This window comes from Nannospalax galili, unplaced genomic scaffold (assembly GCF_000622305.1).
Source record: "Nannospalax galili isolate Female #2095 unplaced genomic scaffold, S.galili_v1.0 scaffold24, whole genome shotgun sequence".
In the NCBI taxonomy this organism is placed as follows: domain Eukaryota; kingdom Metazoa; phylum Chordata; class Mammalia; order Rodentia; family Spalacidae; genus Nannospalax; species Nannospalax galili.
Window position 1 is genome coordinate 2,676,211 of NW_008352654.1, and position 20,206 is coordinate 2,696,416.

The 20,206-nt window shown below is 41.4% G+C and overlaps 1 protein-coding gene across 4 annotated transcripts in view; it reads right to left on the reverse strand.

The window, feature by feature from the left end:
- The window catches only part of Psen1 (presenilin 1), a 65,322-nt gene that overhangs the window by 27,606 nt on the left and 17,510 nt on the right, over positions 1–20,206 (reverse strand). For all 4 annotated transcript variants that reach the window (XM_008849788.2, XM_029554410.1, XM_008849789.3 and 1 more), the window contains 3 exons: positions 10,617–10,858; positions 8,692–8,833; positions 526–593 (listed from right to left, as the gene is read on the reverse strand). In XM_008849788.2, coding sequence (XP_008848010.1) covers positions 526–593; positions 8,692–8,833; positions 10,617–10,858 — 452 coding nt within the window. The remainder of the gene's footprint in view (positions 1–525; positions 594–8,691; positions 8,834–10,616; positions 10,859–20,206) is intronic.

The window sequence follows — 20,206 nt, forward strand, 5'->3', positions numbered from 1 at the left end:
TTTTTGTCTTTTTTGAGATAGGGTCTCCTTCTAGCCCCAGCTGTCCTGGAACTCACTATGTAGACCAGGCTGGCCTCGAATTCACAAAGATCCGCCTGCTCCTGCCTCCTAAGCGCTGGGATTAAAGGCATGCGCCACCACGCCAGGCATTAAAAAACAATATAACCTCTCTACTTGGCCAGCAAGATGACTCAGTGGGTAAAAGTGCTTGCCTCGGCACAAGCCTGACAACCTGAGTTTGATACCCGAAACCCATGGTTGAAGGAAAGAGCTGACTCCCAGAAGTTGTCCTCTCACCTCCTTCCACTCATGTATACAAGGGCATGTGCACATATACAGTAAAAAGAAATAAGAAGACATGAAAAACATCCTTATCAAACCTACTTGTCCTTATATATCATATATGACACATGCAGAAATAATTGTGACAAGTGGAATTCATCAACGAGGTACACGGCTCTAAGGGCAATAATAAAGCCTAAACAGTAAATGTCTGGAAAAGGTGCCAAAATTTTTATCACTTACCCCAAGTAAATGAATGAAAAAAAGAACAGCAACAACAGAGATGAAACAATAAGCCAGGCATGGATAACCTAGAAAAGAAATCATTTAAATATAACTGACAGATCCCACAGTTCCTAAACAATGAAATTTAGTTCAGAAAACAGTGTATAGGTCAATGCTCTGGGCTTTTTGTTTGGTTTCTGGTTTTTCTTGTAGTGCCAGGGATGAAACCTGGGGCCTGGCACATGCTGGCAACTGGGATACCACTGAGAGGCATCCCCTGCCCATGTTCTGCTTTTAAAATATTTTATTTATTTATTTATTTTAATTTATTATTTTTATTTTATGTGTATGCATGTATTGCCTACATGGAGGTAAGTGCACCCGTGCTGTGCAATGCCTGTGGAGGTCAGGAAGAGGCTGTTGGATACTCTGGAACTGGAGTTACAGACAGTTGTTAGCTGCCATGTGGGTGCTGGGATTTGAACCCAAGTCTTCTGCAAGAACACCCAGTGTTCTTAACCGCTGAGCCATCTCTCGAGCCCCTATTATTTTTATTCTATATGTATAAGTGTATTGCCTGCATGTATGTGAGTGCACCTGTGTCGTGCAATGCCGTGAAGTTCAGAAGAGGGCTTCGGATTCCCCTGGAACTGGAGGTAAGGGTGGTTCATAGCCACCATGTGGATGCTGGGAATCAAACCTGGGTCCTTTGCAAGAGCAGTCAGTGCTCTTAACTTCTGGGCCATCTCTCCAGCCCCCATATTCTGCTTTTAAATGGCAGAACATTTACAGCTTTGGGATCACTGAACAGTTATATGAACTCTGGTGCTGAATTACTCAAGGCATAAAACAGAAACATTACATTTAGAAACAGGTATTAAAAGGAAAAAAATATTCTAAAATAAACTATAGACATCTAAGTGTTCTCTTGTCAAAAAATTAAAAAATAAAAAGTTTCTCAAGGATGACAGTTTCTATTATTTACTCTGTCCCACAAGTGGAAAAAAACAGCAATAAAGGGGTTGGAGAGATAGCTCAGTGGTTAGAGTATGTACTGTTCTTCTGGAGGACCCAAATCTGGTTCCCAGCGCCCACAACAGGCAGCTCACAAGAGCCTGTAACTCCTTGTCCAGGAAATCTAAGGCCTCTAGCCTCCATGAGCCTACACTCACGTGTACATACCCACATACATAACTTAAAAATCCAGCAGTTAAAAAACTTTAAATTTCACGTTTATATACTTTTATTTTTTGGTCTTTTTGAGACAGGGTCTCCCTGTAGCCCTAGCTGTCCTGGAACTCACTATGTAGAACAAGCTGGCCTTGAACTCACAGAGATCCGCCTGCCTCTGCCTCCTGAGTGCTGGGATTAAAAGCGTGCGCCACCACGCCTGGCTTATATACATTTTTTTTAAATTGTTTTTTTAAAAATTCTGACATGGGCTGGAGAGATGGCTCAGTGGTTAAGAACACTTGCTACTCTTTCAGAGGATACAGGTTTGGTTTTCAGCACCCACAAAGCAGCTAACAACCATCTGTAATGCCAGTTTCAGGCATCTGATGTCCTCTTCTGGTTTCCACAGGCATTGCACAACACCAGGTGCACTTACATGCAGACAAAACACTCATATGCACAAAATCAAAATAAATAAAAATAAATTTAAAAAAATTCTGACAGAAATACCAAATGATGCTGGGGTTATAACTCAATGGCAGAGTGCATGCCTATCATGCAGAGGGGCCCTGAGTTCAATTCTCAGTATTACAGGAATTTAAAAAAAAAGCAACAAATGCTTATAGAATTTAGAATAGAAAAAAAAACCAAAGAAGAAAAATTAACATTTCCCTTTCACAAATTTTCTATCTGCTAATGTAGGCATCTATAAACACACCTGTTAACAAAATTCAAATCAAACAATAATTTTATATTATTATGTTTTTAAAAATAATCTGAAGGTGGGTATGGGGGCACATGCCTCTAATCCCAGCACTTGGGAGGCAGAGGCGGAGGCAGAGGTGGAGGCGGAGGCAGAGGCAGGCGGATCTCTGTGAGTTCAAGGCCAGCCTGGTCTACTAGTGAGTTCCAGGACTGCTGGGGCTACAGGGAGACCCTATCTCAAAAAGACCAAAAAATAAATAAATAAATAAATGAATAAATAAATAAATAAATAAATAACCTGGCTTGAGGGAGAATGACAATACCTGAGTATGGAGTCCAGGTGGGCCACAAACTCATGATCCTCTTAGTCTGGGCTTCATAGGGGTGTGCCATCACAGCCGGCTAAACTTCATCTACTACAGGCATTCCACATACCATACCAAATGTTTTCAAAACACAATTTTTAAATTGTAATATCCCACATATATATACACACATATATACATATATATATGTGTGTGTATACATATAAATCTACAACTTAATCTTTCCCTACAGAATTTGTACTGTGCATATATTTGATCTATTTCTCCCCTTATCCAATTATCTGTATTAACACAAAAGCTCTAGTACATGTTTCTTTTTCTGGATTTTCAATTCTTACAACAGAATAATTTTTTTTAAAATTACTGCAGTGGGGCTGGAGTGGTTAAGAGCACTGCTCTTGAAAAGAACCTGGGTTTGATTTCTAGCATCCACATGGTGGCTAACAACTGTCCGTAATTCCAGTTCTAGGGGATCTGATGCCTTCTTCTGACCTCCCCAGGCATTGCAAAACATGGGTACACTACACACATGCAAGCAATACACTCATACATTTAAAATAAAAATAATAAAGTATTTTTTTAAATTACTGCAGTTAGCTGGGCGTGGTGGTACACAACTTTAATCCCAGCTCTCAAGAGGCAGAGGCAGGCAGATCTTTGTGAGTTTAAGGAGAGCCTGGTCTACATATCTATATAGTGAGTTCAAGGCCAGCTGGGGCTGTAGAGAAATCATGTCTCAAAAAGACCAAAAAAAAAAAAAAATTACTGCAGTGTACAAAGTTTCCTAATTGCTGATCACTAATATATAGTATCTAACAGTTCAAAAAATGAGTAGATTAATCTTTATCAAGTCAATATGCCAAATGTTAATCTGATATTTTAATTTGTATTAATTTGGGGGCTGGAGACAGCTTAGCAGTTAAGAGCACTGACTGCTCTTGCAGAGGACTCTGGTTCGATTCCAAGGACACATACACAGTGGCTAACAACCATGTGTAACATTTCATTTCCAGGGGATCCAACACTGCAGGCACTGCACAACACGGTGGTGCACATGCAGGAAATACACTCATATACATAAAATAATAATTTTTTTTTTTTTGGTCTTTTTGAGACAGGGTCTCCCAGTAGTCCCAGCTAGCCTGGAACTCACTATATAGACCAAGCTGGTCTTGAACTCAGAGAGATCTGCCTCCCTCTGCCTCCCCAGAGCTGGAACTAAAGGCACCACCACACCTGGCTCAAAAAAAAATTTTTTTTTAATGTCAATTTTTTTCATTAGTGAGTAAAACACACACACACACACACACACACACACACCCTGTTTATTGACCACCAATATTCCCTTCTTAACTTCTGTTTAGGTATTTCTTGTATTTACTAGGATGTTTATTCGTTTTTGAAAAAATTTTTTTTTAAATTTTATGTGTATGAGTGTATTGCGTGCATGCAAGTGCACCCATGCTGTGTAATGCCCACAGAGGTCAGAAGAGGGCACTGGATCCCCTGGAACTGGAGTTACAGACAGTTGTTAGCTGCCATGTGAGTGCTGGGAACCAAACCCAGGTCCCCTGCAAGAGTACCCAGTGCTCTTAACCGCTGAGCCATCTCTCCAGCCCACTCCTTTTTTGGAGGCAGTTTTTCACTACGTAGCCCTGGTTGTCCTAGAACTTGCTATGTACCATCCTTTATATTGTAAAAATATTAGCCATTTGCCTGTAATAAGGTTGTAAACAGTCTTCCCATTTAGGTTATCATCTATGATTTTCTAAATTACTACCCAAATTCAAAGACTCTTCTGATGACTAAATAGACCCTCCTGTTGTAGAAAATCAGGTACACACACCTTTCTCTGGCTACTTCCCTACTTTAGCTTCTCTGAGTAAAGGCTTGGAAAGACAAGGGGTTCTGCTTCAGCCCCAACAGTGCATACCTCCTCTAAACCTGAGCCACCCAGGCTAGAAACTATAGGTCCATCCGTAACAAATGATGTGCCATGATCTTTTGCTTCTACAACTGTAAAGATGGTTTGGTCTTTTTGAGCTTTTAGCAAACACTGCACAATCAAGCCACTGACATGAAAAGCCCTAGGGCTTATTTCGAACAGGTCTTGGCAAGCTTCTCAATGTCTGGCTCAAATGCTCACTCTTCTTTATACCACAGTCAAAGTAAACAACATTCTTCCATAAAGTTGGCTGTGCTTCCTAAGACTTGAACATTAAACACCAAAAGGAAACAACCCAAATGAACAGGTGTGGAAATATGGCTGGATAAAAATAATTTAGATGGTTTCAAATTTAGCATTAACTAAAAGATGTACAGAACTGGAGCAAAATATGTTAAGATCTGGTCTACGTATGACAGAGTAAGCACATTCCATGTGTCTCTCCCACTGAATGCAACTACCAAACTGGGGTGAAAGCATGCTCCAGCTAGCTGAGTACTAACAGTAGAGGGGCAGGTGAGCTGGGCAAGCCAGGTACCACATCAGCAATGTAACACTTTCACCCCCAGAACCATTCTCCTTCACTTGGGGGTCTACTTATGCTGGTATTAACAAGATAATGAGAGCTCCAGAAGCTCCTTCCCTTTTCTCAATTCTCTGAAGGCTAGTTCTGGGAGGTAGCAATGGGTAGCTGAGGCCTTAGATTTAGGGAGAAGGGAAACTTCTCTCTGGTCAGAGGAACCACAGACATCAGAGAATGAGACAACTCTTGTTTTATTTCTCTCTGACCGCCTATCTCTTAGCCCTGATACTGGGAAAACACAGTCCCAGTTTCTGGCTGGAGAAGCACAAAAGAGAAACCAGAGAAACCAGAAAGCACCTCTGAAAGTCATTCCCAGGTAAGCATGTGTGGACATGACTCCTATGAGCACTCGGACCCTGACGACAGAGTCCCAGAGTGGTAACTGAGTAGCATATGTGGCCCAGATCTGAGCACTACAAAGGCATTTTTGTTGTTGTTGTGTTGACTTTTTGAGACATGGTATGTAGCACTGGCTGCCCCAGAACTCACCAGGCTGGCCTCAAACTCAGAAATCCACCTGCCTCTGCTGGGATTGGTGTGCAAAGCTGGGAATGAAGCTTGCAAAGGCTTTGAAAACTGAACTGAATTATGTTGGAAGCTAACACGAGAAAGCTAGTTGGACTGTGTGATCTATTCCAACCAAATCAACTAGCCAGCAATAGGTAAATACCTGCTTAGTACTGAAACAAGACTAGAACTCATCACAGAATACGTAGTGTCTAAGAAGACTGGTGAGAAAACTAAAGAAAATCTTAAAATGAACAGACACTACTTATAGGGGAACAATTAAGTTATGACTTAGGCTTTCATGGAAAACCATGGAAGCTAGAACACTATTTACCAGCTCTATGAATTGAAAGAATATTATTTTTAAAATGCTGAAACAAAAGAACTGAGACACAATTCTGTGGCCAGTAGCAATATATTTCAGTAATAAATGTAAAAGATATTCTTAGACAAGCTGGAGGCAGAGGCAGAAGAAGGTGGAGCTCTGTGAGTTCCAGGCCAGCTGGGGCTACAGGGAGACACATTCTCCAAAAGACCAAAACAAAAAAAAAAAACAAGAAAAAAGAACCAAGGTGAGGTGAAAAATAACAAATTAGGATACCAAAAACAACAAAAATGGGAAAGGGGGGGGGGGAGTCAAGGTAATATAATTCTTTTTTGGGGGTGGGGGATGTGGGGGGGGAGACAGACGGGGTACGGGACAGGGATTGAACACAGGGGTTTATACTGGCTAAACTGCAGAAAAGCACATAACCTTTTCTTGTTTTTTGTTTTTGTTTTGTTTTTGAGACAGGGTCTCCCTGTAGCTCCAGCAGGCCTGGAACTTACTATGTAGATGAGGCTGGCCTTGAATGAACTCACACAGATTCACCTGCCTCTGAAAATAAGGTATGTGCCACCATGCCCCACTCTGTTTGTTTTTTGAAACAAAGTCTCTCTGAGGCCCCAGCTGGCCTGGAACTTCCAACGTAGACCAGGCTGGCCTCAATGGCATACAGATCCACCTGCCTCTGTCTCCCAAGTGCTGGGATTAAAGATGTACACCACCATACCAGCATATAATCTTACATTGAGCTACACTAGTAGCTCTCAATGTATTCTTTAAAATATGCTTGATGGCCGGGCGTGGTGGTGCATGCTTTTAATCCCAGCACTTGGGAGGCAGAGGCAGGTGGATCTCTGTGAGTTCGAGGCCAGCCTGGTCTACATAGTGAGTTCCAGGACAGCTGGGGCTACAGGGAGACCCTGTCTCAAACTGACCGAAAAAAAAAAAAAAAAAAGAAAGATACTCTTACTACTGGTGTTAAGTATAAACTGATAAAATCTTTTTGAAAAAACAATTTTGCACACTTGCGAGTTAAAAATTTGTAGATGATTTGCCCCAGAAATTTCAAGTCTAAGATTTTACACTAAGGAAATAGTTCTATGCATAAAGACATCACTTTTTTTTTTTTGTCTGAGACAAGGTCTCCCAGTAGCCCCAGCTGTCCTGGATTCAGGCTGGCCTTGAACTCACAGAGATCCGCCTGCCTCTGCCTCCTGAGTGCTGGGATTAAAGGCGTGTGCCACAACGCCTGGCCAAGACATCACTTTATAGTAAGTAGAAACAACTTAAATGTCCAACATCAGAGAAATTAGAAGACATTAATCATGATATACTTACTGAGCCAAGTATTATAATAAACATAAAAATATGTTCTAAGAGCTTATAATATAGAAAGATGTTTATGCCAAAGTAAATGTTAAGAAAGGACACACACTGACCATATGTTTTAACTATGTTTAAAAATATTCAGAGCACGTGTGGTGGCACAGGCCTCTAAACCTAGCACTCAGGAAGCAAAGGCAGGTGGATCTCTGTGAGACTGAGGCCAGTCTGGTCTACACAGCGAGTTCCAGGATAGCCAGGGCTACATGGTAAGATTTGCCTCAAAAAACAAATAAATAGGGGCTAGAGAGATGGCTAGCAGTTAAGAGCATTGGCTGCTCTTGCAGAGGACCTGGGTTCAATTTCCAGCACCCACATGGCAGCTAACAACTGTCCCTAATACCAGTTCCAGTGGATCTGACACCCTCTCCTGACTTCTGCAGGCATTGCACAACACAGGTGCAATAATAAATAAAATAATAAAAATAAATAAATAAATGCCAGAAATATACTAGAAGGAAATAGTGTAAACTGTAATATTTGGAAAGTTAACATTTATTATTTCTATTCTTTAAAAACAACCTTAAAGGTTCATGACTTATAATGATTTGTTTTTTTCTGAGGCCAGAGTCTGAAGCATGTGCTAGGTGGCTGAAATTCAGGAGTGAGTCACTTAATTCACTTAATTTGAGAACAAACTAGGGAGAGAAAGGCTGGGGAAAAGCTAAGAAGGGTGGGTCTGTCTTTTCTGCCCCTCCTCCCTGTGTCCACTTGCCAAGGAAAACAGCAGTGCTACTACAGGAGGTACGATGCACAGACCATAACAGCAGTTCTGAAAGGAGGTATGGCCAATCGCTAGTGAGTTCAACATCAGCATTTGAAGGTGGTTTTATGGGGACAATTATAGCCTACAGTGCTATGTATGAATGAGAACATATACTAAGTCTTAGGGTATATCCCTTTGGAAAGCCACAGGCACATTGGAAGTTCATGTATTACAACCATATGATCTCACACAAAACATTTGCTTTCAATTTATGCCTTTTGGTATTTAAAAAATGTTCCACAATTTAGAGGAAGATATTGTAAAAATTAGCTTAGGCCCAAAATATAAGACATTTTTTTTTCTCTATTAAAGTTAAGGTTGAAAGAGTAAACTGGCTCCACAAAATTGTTCTCTGACCTCCCAACATGTGCTATGGCACACACAGGCATGCACACACACACATGCATAATAACAATAAAAGCCACTCATAAACAGAACAAGGCAGAAAGCAAAGCCATGTCTCACGCTCACCTTATAGCACCTGTATTTATAAAGAACCACCAAGAGGATAGTCATGACAACGATGACACTGATCATGATGGCAGCATTCAGAATTGAGTGCAGGGCTCTCTGGCCCACAGTTTCAGTGTCTTCTGTGAATGGGGTATAGATTCTACAAAACACAAAAACACAAACACCATGAAATTGTTGTTGGGTATCTCAAACCACATATTCCTTTCAAAACCACAACTGTGCTGTTTTTGATTCACTAAGTGCCTTAGAACTCACCTTTCCCCAACCTAGCAGTCAACAAAAATTTTTTTGTTCAGTTTGTTTTTTTCACAGCCTAGCAATGTAACCCAAGCTAGTCTAGAACTCACCACATATCCTGGGCTGTGCTTGAACATGTGATCCTCCTGTCTCAGCTTTCCAAGTGCTAGGTATATACCACCAGACCTGGCTCTAGTTAAGAATTTTTGTGTGTGTGTGTCGTTTTGAAGCAGGGTCTCCCTGTAGCCCCAGCTGTCCTGGAACCCACTATGTAGACCAGGCTGGCCTTGAACTCAGAGATCCGCCTGCCTCTGCCTCCCAAGTGTTGGGACTACAGGCGTGCGCCACCACGCCTGGCTTCTAGTTAAGAATTTTTAGCATAAGGAAAAAGCTATCCTCCAAAGTAATTGCTTTAAAGTAAAATAAAATACTAGAATATGGAGGACTCACGTTGACCCAGGCATTGGCTCCATCTAGTGGATGCTTTGTGTTGAAATGACAACCTCATCCAAGGTTTTCTCTACAGCTTATTAGCAATCTGTTAAATAACCAGGTTCTGCTACATAAACTATCCAGGCTGACAAGTGATTGTTAGGGGGCAATGATTTGGTTAGTATTATTGTCTTTTAATCTTTTTTTTTTTTTTTTTTTTTGAGACAGAGACGGTCTCCCTGTAGCCCCAGCTGGTCTGGAACTCACTGTGTAGACCAGGCTGGCCTTGAACTCACAGAGATCCACCTGCCTCTGCCTCCTGAGTGCTGAGACCAAAGGCATGTGCCACCACACCTGGCATATTATTGTCTTTTATCTGAGGGTGATTACAGCTGGATTACAGCTTGAATTATGTCACCCATTCATCTTGTTTTTCATTCACATAAAAATATTTTTATTCCAAGTGACAATGTTCCTAGCCCATTAAATTTCCTTCTGCTCCTCTTATGTGGTTATGAAACTAAGTACTGGCCAAGGAGTTACAAGCAAAAGTGTTGCAGAGAAACTTCTCAAAATGGAGCACATTCTACTAAGAGATGCCTATGTCTTTTCTCAACTCCTTCCTGCTGTCTGAATAAAGACTGGGGTTCCATTCTGAGACCTAAAAGTACCTAGAAAACAGAAGCTGAAGAAAGAAGCCCAGTGCTTCATGAACAAGAGGTTGCTACCAATCTAGACTGCTTTACCTCTGCACTATTCTATGAGACAGAAAATATGTGTACCATCTGAGATTCTATAACAGGGTCACAAAGCTGGGTGTGATGGCACATACCTGTAATCCTAGCATTCAGGAGGCTGAGGCAGAAGGATAGCAAATTTGAGGCCAACCTAGACTACACAGTAAGTTCTAGACCAGCCTGAGACACAGTGAGAACAGGATGCTACAAGAAAGAACACCAGGAAGGATCTCTGTGGATTTAACATGGCTTGCCCAACCATATAATTTCAATTCACAAAATTTAGAAAAAAAGAACATGCCAGGAATAAGAATGATGACCCCAATGCCCCAGGGAGCAAGACTACTGCTAACCGACTCTATTCCATACAAATTCAGCCCTACCAATGACCCATCCAGGAGAAACTCTGCAGCATTTGTTTTGTCACTCCTTGTTCTCTCCACTGCTTCTGGCCATCACAGGTGACAACATACCGTTAGGAAAAGCCACACTGGCCTGAGAATAGCACATACGTACAGCTGCCCATCTTTTCGGGTATAGAAGCTGACTGACTTGATGGTAGCCACGACTACGACCATGCACAGGGTGACGGGGACAAAGAGCATGATGACATGCTTGGCTCCATATTTCAGTGTCAGCTCCTCATCTTCTTCCTCATCCTGTTCCACCACCTGCCGTGAATTACCCTGGGGTCGGCCATTAGATACTGACTCAGAGTTGTCAAGTCTCCGCCGGTCATTATGCTCTTGCCGTTCACTCTAAAAGTACACACACATACAAAAAAAAAAAAAAAAAAAAATTTGGTAGATCAGAATCAGCAGAATCAAGGCAATTAGACATGGAATTAATAATAATTTAAATTCTCAAAATTTGAAGGAAGAAAGAGCCAATTTATAGGCAGTAGGCAGTTCAAAAGTCTAGATAATCTGTTTTCACTGAGGGTACCCAGGTTCTACCTCTTGTCTGGGTCTTGGCTCACCCCAAACCCACTATTCTCCCACTAACACTACTGTACTCCTCTTTGAGGTTTGGCTTGAGTACTATACACCTGTGTCAAATTTTCATTGCTATAGCTGCAAACTTAGTAATCTCATCTTTTCAAATTCATGAAATACTTTATTAGCAGTTTCATACCAGTTATGCAAGAAACTATGTAACCTTCATTGTTATTAAGACTTTAAAATCCACATAATGATGTTCAAGAGAACTCTCTATCCTTTGTCACAATTGCATGTAAAGCTACAATTATTTTTAAAAAATCATTTAGTTGAAAAAGTTTTCCTAGAGGGCAAATGGGCCCGAAACAATTCTGATTTCCCATGTCCTAATAATCTTCCCAACTCTCACTGAGCATAGTAGAGTAAGGAAACATAAATACTGGATAAATGACTGAATGAATTTACAATCTTTCTTAAGATTCTATTTTCTTCAGACCCTTAATCTTGATGGCATTTTGTATGCATAGTCTGTGCTTAGCTTTGTTTTCTCTTTCTTTTCTCTCTCCTTTCTTTGTGGTGGTGCTGGGGCCTAAATCCAGGGCCTCATATTCCCAGCAAGTGCTCTTCCACTACTGAGCTATACTCACAACTCCTGGCTTTACTTAATTTTAAAATGAATAGGAAGAGTAATAACAGTAAAAAGTATAAAAAATAATTAAGAACAGAAAAACACAAAATAAACTAGCACTCTATCTTTCCACAGATAAGTGAATAGGAAATGGATACAGTCACTATTGTTAAAATGAAAGTAGCTTGATTAAGCTAAGAGTTCTCTCAGGAAGACAACCTTAGAACGACTCTCATACCTCAGTTCTGATTACAGAGTATAACTATTACTGTCAATTGTTACTATTATTCATTAAAATACATTCTATAGGCCAGTAAATTGGCTCAATGGATAAAGGTGCTTGCCACCTGCCCAATGACATAAGCCTGATGACCTGAGTTCAATCCCTGAAACACACATAAAGGTTGGAAGGAGAAAACTGACTCCACGAAGTTGTTCTCCGATCTTCACATGTATTCCATGGCATTTGTGTCCACACATATTATACATACACATACACACAATAACAATACATCTCAAATTTAATAGGGGCTATAACATGTATATACCCTTTGTCAGTTGTTCTATCACCAGCACTTCACAAGTGAGGAAACAGACACAGCTAGTGTGTGTCAGAGGGTCAGAATTCAGGCCTCCAGAAATCAAGTTCATCACCACCTCCTAATCTATCATTTGCAAAGCAACAAAGGCACTCTGGGGACTTGGTGTGGAATAAGGAGGCTCTCTCTCCCTCCACGTCCCCCTTCCCCTCCATGTCACACTCTCCCTTGCAATTTAAAAAAAAAAATATTTTATTATTTTTATTTTTGAGTGTATTGCCTGCTGTGTATGTAAGTGCACCTGTATCATGCAATGCCCGAAGAAGTCAGAAGAGAACGTCAGGTCCTTTGGAACTGGAGTTACATACAGACTATTGTTAGCCACCATGTGGGTACTGGGGACCAAACCCTAGTCCTCTGGAAAAAGCACCCAGTGTTCTTAACCACTAAGCGATCTCTCCAGCCTAAGGGCTCTCTTTTATTTCATTTTCAACATACCTACTCCTCAAGTAATCAGAATTCTATATTGTACTCTGCTGTTGGCAATACTGAAATTACTAAGATTAGACTCTGAGCTGGGTGTGGTGGGACACACCTGTAATCCTAGCCATTAGGAAGTTGAGGCAGGAGAAGCACAAGTTTCAGGACAACTTGGTAAGCTCCATTTATCAAATAAAATTTTAAAGAGGGAATGTAGCTCAGTAGAAGAGCATTTGCCTAGCATAAGTAAGGCCTTGGGTTCAACCCTCAGTACCACAGAAAAGATCTTGACTCTAGACACTGTTCTTAACGAGTTTCTAAGTCAGTTTTAAGGAAAGGTTGTAGTTATTTTTCATATCAAACAAGGACTTTAGACTTTGTCCTATAAACAACAGGAAGTCAAAAAGGCTAAGGCTAGGGGCAGAGCATGGCTCAGAGGTGGAGTGCTTACCTAGCATGCAAGAGATAGTCATAAAGACGGTTAAGGTTGAGGAAATGACATAAGCAGATTATGCTTTAAGAAATCTGAGGGTAGCCACGGGTATAGTGGTGCACACCTTTAGTCCCAGCACTTTGGAGGCAGAGGAAGGCATATCTTTGTGACTTTGAGGCCAGTCTGGTCTACATATCAAGTTCCAGGCCAGCTGGGGCTACAGGGAGATCCTGTCTCAAAAAAGACAAAAAAAGAAAAGAAAAGAAAAAGAAATCTGGGGGTAGGCTAGGTATGGGGTGCATGCCTCTAATTCCAGCACTCTGGAGGCAGAGGCAGGAGGATCTCTGTGAAATCTGGGCAATATATCTAGTTCCAGGCCAGGTGGGGCTACAGGAAGACTTTGTCTCAAAAAACAAAAAGAAATCTGAGTGGCAAGGAAAAACACTGGAAAAAATATTTCACAAGGCAAATAGCCAAAGCTTTGTTGCAAGTAAAAATGGTCAAGAAGGAGGTCAAGGTCACTTCTGAGGTTTCTAGCACAAAGGACCAGGTAGGTAGTGATGGTATTAACAGAGACAAGGAACATAAGAAGATAAGCAGGCTGGAGAGAGGCGCAGACCTGGGATCTAAGTAAGACGTAAGTGAATCCTGTAATTAGTCATGAAATTCCAAAGGCAGACAGTCAGAAGCAAAATGCAAAGGTCAGAAAAAGAGTTGGATGAAGTCAGTACATCCACAGGAAACCTCAAGAATCGAGTAGAGATGGCAACAAGAATAGTATAGACAGCTGTGAGATGATCAAGTGAAGTACGAAGAACCCAAGTTTAAGAACCAGGTGATGTGAGAAAAAGCATCAAATGAACAGGAGACACAAACCCCAAGGAATGAGACAACACAGAAGCAAAAGGTGCTACCAACAGTCAGATAGGATTCCAGGGAAAAGTCATTAAATTTGACATGGGAAGTTCACCAAGGGTATATTTTTGTTTGTTTGTTAAATAAAAGTAAACCAGTGAAGGAAGTCAGATCATAAATAATAAAGGAACTGTTTATTTTATATGTATGTGCATTTTTCATACAGGTATGTAAGTGCACCTATGCATGCAATGCCTACAGAGAAATGGCAAGAAAGGACACCAGATTCCCTGGAATGGACAGCTGTTAGCTGCTACCTGGGTGCTGGGCACCAAACCCAGGTCCTCTGCCAAAGCAGGCAGTACTCTTAACTGCTGAGTCATCTCTCCAGCAGATTTGTAGCAAGCAAAAATTGGACTCCAACTTGACAAAGTTATCTTAGAGCTGTTGCAGAAGAACATACTCCTCAAAGAACAGAGATAAGATTTTAAGAACTGAATATATAATACAGTAGGATGATAAAGAATGGAACTGAGTAGGGAATGAAAGGAGGTAACAGAAGAACTGGCCTTACAAAGGTAAGGCCAGGTGCCTTCTTCCTCAGTCTGAAAGTCAGGATGGCCTCTCAAACCTCACAGAGACTTCAGGGAACCCTTCCAGCAATGGAAAGAACACTATTCTAAAGAGTAAAAGGCAGATATATATACACCACTCACTGAGAAAGATTATTTCTGCTTAATCCATCATTAAGCAAAATGATTTTCTGGCCCAATGAAATAGTTATGAAGAAGATGAAGTCTGAAAGTGGGACATAGTGTGAAAGATAGCTTAGTGATAAGAAATGGAAAGCCAGGTATGATAGTGCATGCCTTTAATCCTAGCACTTAGGAGGCAGAGGCAGTTGGACCTCTGTGAGTTCCAAGCCAGCCTGGTCTACATAGTGAAACCCTGTGTCAGGAAAATAAAACAAACAAACAAACAAAGAAAAAGCCATTAAAATAAAATAAAAATAGAGGGTATGTGAGATGGCTGAGAGGGTAAAAATGCTTGCCATGCAAGCTAGCAACCTGACTCCATATAACTGACCTCTGACTTACATATCACACCACAGTATGCATGCCCCTCACACACACACGCACACGCACAAATAATTTTTTGTCTTTTTTGAGACAGGGTCTCCCTGTGGCCCCAGTTGTCCTGTAATTCACTGTGTAGACCAGGCTGGCCTTGAACTCATAGAGATCTGCCTGCCTCTGCCTCCTGAGTGCTGAGATTAAAGGCGTGTGCCACCATGCCCGGCTCAGTAATAAATTTTTTAAAAAAGAAAGAAATCATGAGAACTAAGCTTCTATCTTCCCAGACAAGGAAGTGACGACACCATCTGCTAAAGCTGTGATGTCAGTGTTTAAGCAATTATATTTCTGACCAACTTGATGGGTTTATGTGCAACTGAAATATTTCTGTGACACCACAGCTCTCCCATCAGATTGTATAAGCAGTTTAATTAGCTTAAGGTTGGCATGAGAGAGGTCATCAAGCACTTATTCCTGTACTGGATATTCTGGTTTATGAGCATGAGCCAGCCCTGCCCTGCCTGCAAGTTGAGAATGGTCTAGTAGAACCCTATTTAACCTAGTAATAACTAATTCTCTCACACCATTCACACACTCATTCTCACCCTTTTACTCTTCGTAATATTTTGGATAATGTCTGCAACTTTTAAAATGATATAGCTTATTTTAAAAGGTTAAATGGGGTTGGGGTGGTGGTATACTCCTTTAATCCCAGCATCATGGGGCAGAGGCAGGTAGATCTCTTTGAGCTTGACACTAGCCTAGCCTACATAGTGAATTCTGGGTCAGCCAAGGCTGCATAGTGAGACCCTGCCTCAAACTAACAAACGAATAGAAGTAAAAGATTAAATAGTTCTAAAGCGAAAAGGTATTCAGTGAAACATCTCCATCTCATTTTGTTTTTTTAAAATTTAACATCCCCCTGTTAACTGCGTACCATTTCCTAATCTCCCAGTTTCTGAATGTTATTGTTCTGTGAATCCTTTAAAGTTCCGTTATGCGTATGCCAAGAAATATACACACGATGTTGCACTTTGCTTCCTTACTCAACTATGCAAGTAAGAGGTTTTTTTACACACCACACAAAGATAACAGTTTTTTTTTCCTTTTCTTTTTTCAACTTGAGATGGTGTCTCGTTACTGTGTCACCAGGCTAGTCCTGAACTCCTGATCCTCTCGTCTAGACCTCTGAGGGCGCTGGGGTTACAGATATTGTACCACTGTTCCTGGCTCCTCATTCTCCACCCCCCCAATTTTCTAACCAGTTACATAGCTACTATATGAATTTACCACAATTTATTTGGTTGCTCTAACAATGGGCATTTAGTTTGCTTCCAATTTTTCTGCCTTACAAATCATGCTGCAAGGAATTCCCCCTTTAAGTCATTTAACACTTGTTTAAGTATACTGGCAGGGCAAGTTCTCTGAAGAATAATTGCTGGGTTAAAGCACATTTCAAATTCTAATATGCACTGCTAAGTTACCCTCATTCCCAGTGGATTCCACCAGCTTAGAGTTTTGTCAATGTAGGAAATGTCCTACCTCCCCAATGCCCTTGCCAACTCATGTGAATAAATGGCTGGATTTCTACCAATCTAATCAGTAAAATACAGGATCTCAGTGTAATTTTAATTTTTACTGAGTACTTTTAAAAATAAACTATAACTGTGTCTTTTACTATTTTTCTGTCTGTAATAAATTTGGTTCTGTTTCTAAGTACTAATTACTACATTCATTTGCGGGGGCGGGGTATGAGTGCCAGCTAAGTGCAGACATGGCACTGGGAACAAGGTATAAAGCAGAAGAACAAGACAGACAAGATCCATGTTCTCACGTACTTGGAAGCAGGGGACATAGATAATGAGATAGCTACAGTCTGGGATAGTACTGCAAAAGAATAAACAGGATGGCAAAGAACACCTGGGAAGTGACTACTTCTGAGCAATATGGTGACAGTACCTGAGGAAGCAACATGTGCATTGAGCCCTGAAGGATAAAATGATGAAAAAAGGCCTGCTCAAAGCCAGGTGTGGTGGCGCACGCCTTTGATCCCAGCACTCAGGAGGGAGAAGCAGTGGATCTCTGTGAGTTGGAGGCCAGCTTGGTCTCCGTAGGAAAACCAGGCCAGCTAGGGCTACAAGGAGACCCTGTCTCAAAAAGACCAAAAAAAAAAAAGAAAGAAAAAGAAAAAAAAAAGGCCTGCTCAAAAGTAAAGCTTTTAACTCAGTACATCAGGGTTTTCTAAACCTGGAACCTGCCTAAAAGATTCACCCCTATGCAGATCCTAGAAGATATCGGTAAGTCCTTTGAATAGCCTGCCTATTTATTTTTAATTTTTAAAATGCATTTTATGTGTATGAGTGTTTTGCATGGATGTATGTAAGTGCACTACATGCATGCAGTGTCCACAGAGGCCAGGAGAGGGCACTGAACCCCCTGGAATTGGAGTTATGTATAGTTGTTAGTCATGTGGGTGCTGGGAATTGAACCTGGGTCCTCTGAAAGAGCAGCCAGTGCTCTTCACTACCGAGTCATCTCTTCAGCCTCTCTGGCCTATTTATTAAGGCTCTTTATTTGCAGTCTTGGGACACATCAGTTGCCTAATGCCAACAATGTGATCTATGCTGGGAGCACTGTCAGCTTGGCTTCTGAGGAGAGTATAGAACTAGGCTAGCCATGTTGTGTGGTCCATTACCAATAAAAACCCTGGACACCAGGGCTGGAGAGATGGTTCAATGGTTAAGAGCACTGACTGCTCTTGCAGAGGACCCGGGTTCGATTCCCAGCACCACATGGTGGCTACTAACCATCTATAACTCCAGTTCCAGGGGAAATCCAAAGCCCTCTTCTGACCTCTGGGGCACTGCACGACACAGGTGCACTCACATACATGCAGGCAATACACTCATACACATAAAATAAAAATAATATTAAAAAAAAAAAACCCTGGACACCAAGGCCCAAGTGTGTTCCCTGGTTGAAAATATTCTAAGGGTGTTGTCACATACTGTCACCAGGGGAATTAAGTGCTGCTTGTCTTGGCTTGCTCGATGTGTTGTCTATTGCTAATGTTAACCCGGATTCTTTCCCTCTAAAAAAATGTAACAGTGAGTGCAACAGCTTTCCTGAGGTCTGTAAAACTTTCCAGTCAATTATGGAACCTGAGGATAGTCCTCCCCTAACCTCCACCCCTGTAAATGTCCTGACATTAGAAATTTTCAAAGCACTGCCAAGAGAAATTAAGAGCAAAAGTAGACAAACAGGACTACCAATGATAAAAAATATGTCTCAAGGGCCAGGCGTGGTGGTGCACGCCTTTAATCCCGGCACTCTGGAGGCAGAAGCAGGCAATCTCTGTGAGTTCAAGCCTGGTCTACATAGACAAGGCCAGTCTGGTCTACATAGTGAGTTCCAGGCCAGCTGGGGCTACAGGGAGACCCTGTCTCAAAAACAAAAAAAACAAAAAAAAAAACAAAAAAAGAGAGAGGAGAGAGAGAGAGAGAGAGAGAGAGAGAGAGAGAGAGAGAGAGAGAGAAAAAAAAGCAAGTCTTATCTTCAAAATGTATCAAATCTTTTTAGGATAGCCACCATCAAAAATCCCCCACAGTGTAGAGGGAGCTCTGTGAGATCAAAGACATCCTTGTCTACATAGGAAGTTCCAGGATAGCTGGGGCTACAAGGAGACCCTGTCTCAAACAAAAAACAAGCCATAGAATAGGTGCCAGGTGTAGCTCAGTCTAGAGTATCTAAGTAGCATGCACTGAGTTAAAGATCAAGCATGGGGTGGGGGCACAAACAGGAAATAACAAGCTGTGGTGATGAATCTACAACCATTGTGCTTTGCTGATGAAACGCTAAGGAAAGCAACACATGTACTCCTGGAAAAAAAAAAAAAAATAGCCAGGCATAGTGGCACAGCCCTGTAATCCCAGCACTCGGGAGGCTAAGGCAGGTGCCGGAACCCAGTTCAGATTCCATGGAGCTGGAGTTACAGGCAGTTGCGAGCTTGCCTGATGTAGGTACTGGGAACTGAACTTGGGTCCTCTGCAAAAGCAGTCCATGTTCTTAACTGCTGAGTCATCTCTCCAGCCTCCTTGTTCTGTTCTTGAGAGTTAAAATTTGTGTTGATTACTTTTTTAGCTTTGGCTATGCTTGGGTTTGGAATCCAGGCCCCAATGATAAAGACTGAGATTATATCCAAATTCTCATGGTTACAAATAATGTTTCAATTAGAATTCTTTTATGTGTCTATGTGGTACTGCAGAGCAAATCTAGGGCTTTGCAATGCTAGGCAAACACTACTACAGAACTGTATTATCACTCCTCAATAAGAACTCTTATTTCTTGGCACTCTTTTTGTTTTGTTTTGTTTTTGGTCTTTTTGAGACAGGGTCTCCCTGTAGCCCAGCTGTCCTGGAACTCACTATGTAGACCAGGCTGGCCTTGAACTCATAGAGACCCACCTGACTCTGCCTCCTGAGTGCTGGGATTAAAGGCATGCACCACCATGCCCGGCCTGGCACTCTTTTTTAAAAAATATTTTATTGAGTTCCAGGACAGCTGGGGCTACAGGGAGACCCTGTCTCAAAAAGACCAAAAAAAAAAAAAAAATTTTTATTGTTTATCTTTTATATGTCTGAGTGTACTGTCTGCACGTGTGTAAGTGCACCCATGTTGCAATGCCCACGGAGGTCAGAAGAGAGCATTGAATTCCCCTGGAACTGGAGTTACCGACAGTTATTAGTTGCCATGTGGGTGCTGGGAATTGAACCTGGGTCTTCTGTAAGAGCAGCCAGTGCTCTTTACTGCTGAGCCATCTCTCCAGCCCCTTCTTGGCACTCTTGCAGTAACGTTTTTTGCTTTGAGACAAGAGGTTGGCCAGCTGTGGTGCTCATACTTGGAATGTTTTAATAAATTTCTAGAAGTTTAAATGCTGGATCAAAAGAGCATGTGTGCAGAGCAAATGTAGCTCAGTGGAAGAGGACTTGCCTAGCAAGTACAATGCCCTGGGTCCCAGCCCCAGCAGTCAGAATAACAAAAAAAGTACATGTGTTTTTAGTTAATAGCTAAATTATCTACGAAAGTCATGTTTATTTATAAATTCAATTGGTAACTTACCCCTAATCAACACAAACTTAACTTTCAGGAACAGAACAGAGA